The sequence below is a fragment of the Oncorhynchus mykiss genome, chromosome 14 (genome assembly GCF_057628025.1).
Source record: "Oncorhynchus mykiss isolate SJ-2025 chromosome 14, ASM5762802v1, whole genome shotgun sequence".
In the NCBI taxonomy this organism is placed as follows: domain Eukaryota; kingdom Metazoa; phylum Chordata; class Actinopteri; order Salmoniformes; family Salmonidae; genus Oncorhynchus; species Oncorhynchus mykiss.
Window position 1 is genome coordinate 26928946 of NC_143035.1, and position 9706 is coordinate 26938651.

The 9706-nt window shown below is 46.1% G+C and overlaps 1 protein-coding gene across 1 annotated transcript; it reads right to left on the minus strand.

Moving 5' to 3' along the window:
• Positions 1-1502: 1502 nt before the first annotated feature.
• LOC110489087 (uncharacterized) lies at positions 1503-9274 on the minus strand. Its single transcript, XM_036943191.2, has 5 exons — positions 9131-9274; positions 6474-6884; positions 3597-3832; positions 3240-3465; positions 1503-2997 (listed from the first exon to the last, which is right to left on the minus strand). The coding sequence occupies exons 2-5, from the start codon at positions 6652-6654 to the stop codon at positions 2846-2848; spliced, it is 795 nt and encodes a 264-aa protein (XP_036799086.1). The 5' UTR covers positions 6655-6884; positions 9131-9274; the 3' UTR covers positions 1503-2845.
• Between the last annotated feature and the right edge of the window lie 432 nt (positions 9275-9706).

Below are 9706 nucleotides of genomic sequence, written 5' to 3' on the forward strand. Positions count from 1 at the left end.
GAAGTCCTGCCAACTCAGGGTAAAAAGCAGACAGGCACACTGTTACAGTTTTCCACTGAATAAGAAACATGTCCTATCGTGCATTTCTTTCTCTCGCAGACAAAGGGATTTTATATTCCTGAATCTCCAGATTCCCCTTGTGCCTTTCCAGTCATTTGGAGATTAATCCCCCTTCCCCCGGAAATCTGTGTCACCCGCTGGCCGCGAGGTCTGGAGCCTCCCCAAACGCCTGCAGAGTCTGGCTCTGCTGCCCTGCAAGATGGCAGGAGGGAGAGAGAGAGGAGAGGGGGAGGGGAGAAAGGAAATGGAGAGACAGCAGGAGATGAAGATAGTAGGGGAAGAGGGAAGAGGCAAATACAAAAAGAGAAAGGGAAGGGGTCGGACAGATACCTAGAGAGATGGAGAGATAGAGATATAGAGGGAGGAGAGGGATAAAGATGGATGCGTTGTCGAGAATACAGACTGACCCTGAGTCTGTCCTCTCAAACCACAGTTGGACCTAGCTATGTTAGTCGCTGCAGCCAGCTGCTGCATGGCTCAGTAACGCTACACTGGTTGGATCATACTACAGTAGCTCTAGCAGGGCGTCTTAGAAGAAGAGGTTCCTGAATCCTAAAGACACACTTTCATCTGTCCTGGTGGGACATAAGACATGCTTTATTGAGTTGGCAGAGATAGAGTTATGTTGAGTGTGTGCATATAGCCACCCTGACATTCATCTACCGTGTGTGTGTGTGTGTGTGTGTGTGTGTGTGTGTGTGTGTGTGTGTGTGTGTGTGTGTGTGTGTGTGTGTGTGTGTGTGTGTGTGTGTGTGTGTGTGTGTGTGTGTGTGTGTGTGTGTGTGTGTGTGTGTGTGTGTGTGTGTGTGTGTGTGTGTGTCTGATCTTAGCGCCTGTTTCTGTCGCCATCCGGCCGCCACTCGCTAATCAAGTTACCACTAGCCCCTTTTGATCCTTTGTTAACCAGCTGCTGGGAACTCTACTAGTGAACCAGAGCATGGAGTTCCATGTAAACAACAACCACTGGAGAGCACAGCATGCAACACTACTGCAGCCCTCCTCTCACTGTTTTATAAAGGAGCTTCAGAAAAATGACTGTAACCCATCTTGGATTATTCTAGTTTTTTATTCATTCCACCTACACGTGTGACCTGTGTGTGTCTGTGTGTGCGCACATGCATGTGTGTGTGTGTGTGTGTGTTTTTGAAATCTAGATGTAATCCTACCCCAGAGTAGGGTGAATGGTAGGTCTGGTTGTCCTCGACCTCTCTGGTCACCATGGATACCACTCACTACAAATGAAACAACAGAGGACTCCCTTTCTCTCTCTCTCTCTCTCTCTCTCTCTCTCTCTCTCTCTCTTTCTTAATTCTCTCTCTCTCTCTCTCTCTCTCTTTCTCTCTCTCTCTCTCTCTCTCTCTCTCTCTCTCTTAATTCTCTCTCTCTCTCTTGCCTAAGCAAACCCACACCCACACCCACACCCACACCCACAGACACGCACATTTCTTCAGATTTTTATTTAGCTGAATTAGAGACCAACAGGTCAAAGAAATACAGGTATGTGTTTCGCACAAGCATGTTTCACACACAAAATAGAAATAGCCTCCTCAAACAAAATGTAGTTACAGTGCAGATATACAAAACATGATATGACTCGAAAGCCTACGAGGTTAGACTGTTAGATAATGAACACAATTAATAAAGCAAAAGATCTGGTAGCTAAGAACATGACAGGATGGTTTGACCTATGACCCAAACATACCAGGATGGTTTGACCTATGACCCAAACATACCAGGATGGTTTGACCTATGGCCCAAACATACCAGGATGGTTTGACCTATGGCCCAAACATACCAGGATGGTTTGACCTATGGCCCAAACATACCAGGATGGTTTGACCTATGGCCCAAACATACCAGGATGGTTTGACCTATGGCCCAAACATACCAGGATGGTTTGACCTATGGCCCAAACATACCAGGATGGTTTGACCTATGGCCCAAACATACCAGGATGGTTTGACCTATGGCCCAAACATACCAGGATGGTTTGACCTATGGCCCAAACATACCAGGATGGTTTGACCTATGGCCCAAACATACCAGGATGGTTTGACCTATGACCCAAACATACCAGGATGGTTTGACCTATGGCCCAAACATACCAGGATGGTTTGACCTATGGCCCAAACATACCAGGATGGTTTGACCTATGGCCCAAACATACCAGGATGGTTTGACCTATGGCCCAAACATACCAGGATGGTTTGACCTATGGCCCAAACATACCAGGATGGTTTGACCTATGGCCCAAACATACCAGGATGGTTTGACCTATGGCCCAAACATACCAGGATGGTTTGACCTATGGCCCAAACATACCAGGATGGTTTGACCTATGACCCAAACATACGAGAGACAGCAAAGTGAAAATAAATTATGCATAATTCCTGATTAGAAACGTAAAGCTAAATCTTTTCCTCCACCCCATGTACAAATCAGATACAAACTTCCATGTAACTATGTAGAAATAGCTCTTGTATTAACCATGTCCAAACCTCTTGTGTATTTAGGTTCAAGGAGAGGTGGAACTGTATAACTACCATGCAGTCTCCACAAACCTTCAAAGAGGGGGGCACTTCACCAGAGTACCAGTGTCAAGCATTCCTCCCACTCAGCTGTGCATGTCCACCTTTAACTCGGCTAAGTTTGGAGCTCCTATTTCTCTGCACCGTTCCTCAGGTGAGTGTCTGTCCGTAGGTCACTTTTACCTGGTATTCAAATGAGCTCTTCAGGTGGGCAGTACCTCTTCTGTGTGATTGGTTGACCGTGGGTGACCCCAGTGTTACCTCAGAGAGGACCTGGGCACCAGCTGCAGGTGTGAAGGTTTGGTGGGCACAGGGGGCTTGGCGATGGGAGAAGATGTGGCAAATGTTCTCCTGAGCTGGGCCACCCGACCACCAAAAGCTGGGCTCTCCTCCTCATGACTGACCACCACTAGAGAGATAGAGAGGGAAAGGATTGTAGAAATATCTGTTACGTCAATGAACTTGAATCGAGTGTAGAGTAGACATGTCATTCCAGAGAAACATGCGCGTGCCCGTATGTACACACAAAATACACTCTGCATAGTTTGGAACTAGAAGCACAGGCATTTTGCTACACTAGAATTAACGTCTGCTAACCATGTGTATGTGACCAATACATTTTGATTTCATTTGATTCTTTTTCTCTCTCACCTCCTCTGCCGTGTGGGCGGGCCTTCTCTGTGACTGACAGCTGGGGTTGTAGAGACAGGCTGATGTTGCTGTGGTGGTGTCTGTAGCAGAGGCCCCAGTCCTTTAGGTCGTCTGTGCTGTTGCCTGACTCATTGTCGCTGCTGTCCTCCACGGGGTCCTTTGGGTCGTCCTCAGCGCTGCCTGAGTCGTGGTCCTCCTCAGAGTCCTTAGAGCCGTCTGAGTCTACCTGGAAATAGAAGAAGACTGTTAAGCTATGGTAGAGATGACATATTTCTCTCCCTCTTGCCCTCTCTTTCTGTGTCTCATATGCATACACATCACAAACACACATACACACACTTCGAAATAAACACTTACGCTGAGTTGCATCAGTGTGGCTGATTGTGAGCTGGTTTGGTGGTTCTCTCTGTCTGCCAGTAGAGACACAGTATGGAGATCAACCACTAGGTTGTTCATTTCTGTACTCTGTAGTCTGGTGTTGGTACAAAGGGTCTGGGGGAGTTTGGAGGATATAAATTCATCCACCTCTCCAATCACGCTCACACTTACATCCCCATCACGACCCAACAGCCAGCGCACGCTCTTACTGTGACCTGAGGAGACAAAGAAACACATAGAATATCACACTGTGTAACTAGCACAGATAATACAACAGCAGGTAACTGTTCAAACCTGTCCCCAATTTAAATCCATCGTCAGACTGATGGAGTCTGGTTGTAGTACTCCGTTATAGCCCAGCAGATGGTGCTGTTGTCTTATCAGTGAACAAACACATTACTGAGGTCTAGCTTGATCTATTGTCCAGTCTATTGGCTCTGCACAAACACTGCCTTACTGACACACTAGTCTATGGTCTTCACCTTACAGTAATCACTCAGATCTGACCACAGATCCGTGTTAATTAGCTGGCTAACAATTGGTGGGATACAACCTCTAGTCTCTAATCACAGACAGGTCACCATTACAGTGATATGAACACGATACACATGAATAGGCTGCTAGCCTAAATGTAAAAAAAATAAATTTCAATTCATTCATTTCAATTCAGATAAGTGAAGATAAGCCTATGTAATATAGAGCAAAATGGCAACAAAAGGTGTAGAAATGGTCTTGCAGCAAATCACATTGGAAATATGTTAATCATTTTTTAAGTGTACATGATGGGCCAGAGGCTGTGTGTGTGTGTGTGTGTGTGTGTGTGTGTGTGTGTGTGTGTGTGTGTGTGTGTGTGTGTGTGTGTGTGTGTGTGTGTGTGTGTGTGTGTGTGACATTTAAGAGTTGTACTGTGTTGCCTACGTACTATCTTATGTAAGGAGAGTCTTTCTGGGCCATGGGGCTGAGAGAGGAGAATAAAGGGCCTGTGAGAAGAATGATGAAGTGTAGTGTTTGTTGCTCAACACAGTGGTTTTACTGCTCATTTTGACACCTGGTGTTAAGAGATGAGAGATGACCTGGCCTATCCTACTGCTACTAAGGTGACACACACACACTCACCCAGGTGATACATAGAGCACAGATTGGAAAGACAAAGGGGTAACGTGATATTCGGGGTTAAAAGCGACGAGCGACACCAAACACAGGGCTTATTCAATTCTATTCACTGCTATTCAATCTGCCGGGCAAGAAGGCAGGCAGGAATGTGGAATGAATCAATCGCTGCAGCTCTGTTTCTGACGATAGAGCTCTGATATGAGGGCTGGCTAGTACAATATACTGGAGGGGGGGTGGTCTCATTCTGTATCCTATCAGATAGAGTGGGGGAGGGGATAGGTCTCATTCTATATCCTATCAGATAGAGTGGGGGAGGGGATAGGTCTCATTCTGTATCCTATCAGATAGAGTGGGGGAGGGGATGGGTCTCATTCTGTATCCTATCAGATAGAGTGGGGGAGGGGATAGGTCTCATTCTATATCCTATCAGATAGAGTGGGGGTGGGGATAATTCTCATTCTGTATCCTATCAGATAGAGTGGGGGTGGGGATAAGTCTCATTCTGTATCCTATCAGATAGAGTGGGGGAGGGGATAAGTTTCATTCTGTATCCTATCAGATAGAGTGGGGAGGGGATAAGTCTCATTCTGTGTCCTATCAGATAGAGTGGGAGAGGGGATAAGTCTCAATCTGTATCCTATCAGATAGAGTGGGGTAGGGGATAAGTCTCATTCTGTATCCTATCAGATAGAGCGGGGGAGGGGATAAGTCTCATTCTGTATCCTATCAGATAGAGTGGGGGAGGGGATACGCCTCATTCTATATCCTATCAGATAGAGTGGGGGAGGGGATAAGTCTCATTCTGTATCCTATCAGATAGAGTGGGGGAGGGGATACGTCTCATTCTATATCCTATCAAATAGAGTGAGGGAGAGGGAGAGGATGCTGGGTATTCCATATATACACACTGTTCTATTAGAACCAATGGAAAGGATAGGTCACATTCTATATCCCATCAGATAGAGAAATGGACAGGGAAAGAGAGGGATAGAATGGGTAAAAGAGAGAGATGGAGAGAGAAGGGAATAGAATGGGAAAGCAAGAGAGAGACGTGGGTTAGTGAAAGTGTTGGAACTTGGCCTGAGCTGAAGGCTGATTCTCTGTAGAGTATGGTTGCAGGGTTGTTTTCCCAGAATAGTGGGGTGGGTGCTCAAGCAAGCTCAGTTCCTCAGTGCCCCCCTCTCTCTCTCTCTCTCTCTCTCTCTCCCTGCCACTTTCTATTCTTCTTCTCACTCACTTTTCCCCTCATTCCTCCTCTCTCTCCCCCTTCTGCGTCCTTACCTCCTGCTTCCACATCTCTCTCATGTCCCCATCTTTCACCCCCCCCCCCTGTTCCCCCTCTCTCTTTCTATATTTGAAGGGTTTTCCTCTCTCCCTGGCCAATACTGTATGCCCTGTGGTGTGTTGAATCTGTGGACAGAACATTCTGTGTAGGCAGAGAGGGGATAAGAGGCAGAGGAGGGTACAGGTGGGTGTGACCGCCCAGGGAAAGGAAAACATAAATTATGAAATATACTCTCTCATTTCCCATATGCAGTTACTATGACGCCAGGTTCATGTTCTGAAGTATACTCTAATGTACTGTACATGGTCTGGATTCATTCTGCATTCTGTGCTCATTATTAAGGACCGGTGTGCGTGTGTGTGTGTGTGTGTGTGTGTGTGTGTGTGTGTGTGTGTGTGTGTGTGTGTGTGTGTGTGTGTGTGTGTGTGTGTGTGTGTGTGTGAGAGAGAATGCTGTACCTTCTTTAGACCTGTGTTGTTCCCTGGTTCTCCTCCCTCTCTCGTCCTTCTCCTCCCTCTCTATCCAGCGTCTGACCTGCTCCTCTCTCATCTTCAGAAACAAGATTCTCCTCTGGTCTTCACTCAGGGCCTTCAGAACCTCTGGGTCCACCCACATCTCCTGTAGGATCTGAGCCAGCATACTGTCTGATCCTAGATGAACTCCCTTCCTCTGGTGCTGTTGGGACTGTCTAAAATGCTGGTGCCGGCCTGGTTCAACAGAGGGCTTTAAATCCCAAGGTCTGGTGTATCTGGTACAGTCTCAATTCCAAAAGGCTGAAGAGTTCTCTTTCAACTTCTTAGACGTTCCCTCCGTTATGTTATATGACTTCTGCTGGGAGGGTGGATGGTCAATGATTCCTTGCTGGTATTCTAGAGCAGGAGAGAGTATATATATGTGATTAAAGCCTTTCTCCTCAGTCTTTTCCTCTTTGGCTGTCCACCAACACAATTGTAGGTGTGTGTGTGTGTGTGTGTCTGGTTCTGTGTGTGAGTAAATGTGTGTCCACTCCCTCTACTACCCCCCCACACAGAGAACTGCCCTACTACTTTCAAACATTCAAAGGTAAACAGAGACCAGAGACCAACCCAGCTGGGTGGCAGAATGACTTTTTATGTAAACAGAGAGAGAATGGCAGAGAGAGACACACGCAGAACCTTAGCTTTATTTCCATTTTTGGATTTAGAGAGAGGGAGGGAGAAAACGAGGGAAACACTGTTTATCATTTTTTTAGAGAGAGGGGAAGAGAAACAGAGATAAACACAGAAACAGAGAGAGAAAAGGGGTGGAAGAGACTTTGCAGCGAGAATAGCTATCTCTCATGACCAAAACAGAAGTGACGGGGAGATAAACAGCTATCTCTCATGACCAAAACAGAAGAGACGGGGAGATAACCAGCTATCTCTCATGACCAAAACAGAAGTGACGGGGAGATAACCAGCTATCTCTCATGACCAAAACAGAAGTGACGGGGAGATAAACAGCTATCTCTCATGACCAAAACAGAAGTGACGGGGAGATAAACAGCTATCTCTCATGACCAAAACAGAAGAGACGGGGAGATAAACAGCTATCTCTCATGACCAAAACGGAAGAGACGGGGAGATAACCAGCTATCTCTCATGACCAAAACAGAAGTGATGGGGAGATAACCAGCTATCTCTCATGACCAAAACAGAAGTGACGGGGAGATAACCAGCTATCTCTCATGACCAAAACAGAAGTGACGGGGAGATAACCAGCTATCTCTCATGACCAAAACAGAAGTGACGGGGAGATAACCAGCTATCTCTCATGACCAAAACAGAAGTGACGGGGAGATAAACAGCTATCTCTCATGACCAAAACAGAAGTGACGGGGAGATAAACAGCTATCTCTCATGACCAAAACAGAAGAGAAGAGACAGAGAGATAACCAGAACTATGTTTCCCCCCTCGTAAGGCTCATGGTCTCCCTGCTTATGCTCAGATGAACACGCATACTGTTTTTAGAACATTATCAGCAGGTGAATGAGCAGGTGAATGAGATAATAATCAATAGTTATCCTCTTATATTACAACACAGAGGGCCAGACCAACAACACTACCAACAACCACGTAATTATACAGTCACAGAACATCAATGGAGAGAAAACAGTTACAACAACACTTTCTATCAGCTAATATATGGAATACCCCTACTATTTTCAACAGGTAAAGAAAGCACTGCAGGAATCGAACTCTGGTACAGATTAGACACATAACAGCTATTCTAACATCATTATAACAACATTATAACAACATAAAGACATGCACCAGTGTAACTAGAGACTAACAGGAAGAGATGCTTGTAACACACTGGCCACGGCAGTAAGACACACAGACACACAAAGCAGGCAGTCGTGAATCTATGCCAGCATGTAAATACATTTAGGGTTTACCATCGTCACTGTTCACATAGAAAGAAAGAACAGGAGCAAAAAATACAGAATAGAGAGAGAAAGAGGATGTGTGTCGCATACTAAGGGAGATGTTTAAAAAGTGTTTAGTGGAGTTTTCAAACAGAGCCTGTTTTACTGAAACTGACAGAGAGGGGTTGTGAGAGTCAGATGAACTCAGACAAAAACAAGAAAATAAGAGAAACAAAACAAAAGCGAGAAAATGGTGAGGAAAAGCAAGTCGAGCGGAGAAACCCCTGAGAAACCCCCTGAGAACCCCCTGAGAAACCCCTGAGAAACCCCTGAGAACCCCCTGAGAAACCCCCTGAGAAACCCCCCGAGAAACCCCCTGAGAACCCCCTGAGAAACCCCTGAGAAACCCCTGAGAACCCCCTGAGAAACCCCCTGAGAAACCCCTGAGAACCCCCTGAGAAACCCCCTGAGAAACCCCCTGAGAACCCCCTGAGAAACCCCTGAGAAACCCCCTGAGAACCCCCTGAGAACCCCCTGAGAAACCCCTGAGAACCCCCTGAGAAACACCCTGAGAAACCCCCTGAGAACCCCCTGGGAAACCCCTGAGAACCCCCTGAGAACCGCCTGAGAAACCCCTGAGAACCCACTGAGAAACCCCTGAGAACCCCCTGAGAAACCCCTGAGAACCCCCTGAGAACCCCCTGAGAAACCCAGCATACTTTACTTACTGTGACTGCTCAGCCTGTAGCATTAGCGACCTCGGTCCGTGTGTGTTACACTGTGACTGACTGTATCTGGGTGACGTGTGTGTGTGTCTGAGTCTGTATGAGAGCGGTAGTAGTCTGTACAGTAGTCTGTACAGCCTTTATACTGGATATGAGTAGGCTGCAGTGACATCATAAAATTCCCTCCCTCCCTCTCTCTCTCTCTCTCTCTCTCTCTCTCTCTCTCTCTCTCTCTCTCTCTCTCTCTCTCTCTCTCTCTCTCTCGCTCTTTCTCTCAATTTCAATTCAATTTCAATTCAATTTAAGGGGCTTTATTGGCATGGGAAACATATGTTTACATTGCCAAAGCAAGGGAAATATATAATAAACAAAAGTGAAATAAACAATACAAAATTCACAGTAAACATTACACTCACAAAAGTTCCAAAAGAATTAAGACATTTCAAACATCATATTATGTCTATATATGTCTCTCTCTCTCTCTCTCTCGCCCTCTTTCTCTCCTCCCTCTTTGAGGTGGAAATATCAGGAACTCTTACAGACAGGAAGAAGTATAATAACTTACTGTTAACAGGTCAT

Coding starts and splice junctions, on each gene's coding strand:
- LOC110489087 (XM_036943191.2), bottom strand. CDS start 6,654: ATGCTGGCTCAGATCCTACAGGAGATGTGGGTGGACCCAGAGGTTCTG. Junction 3,833..6,473: donor ACAACACAGGTCTAAAGAAG/GTACAGCATTCT, acceptor TTGTCTCCTCAG/GTCACAGTAAGAGCGTGCGC. Junction 3,466..3,596: donor CCACACTGATGCAACTCAGC/GTAAGTGTTTAT, acceptor TTCTATTTCCAG/GTAGACTCAGACGGCTCTAA.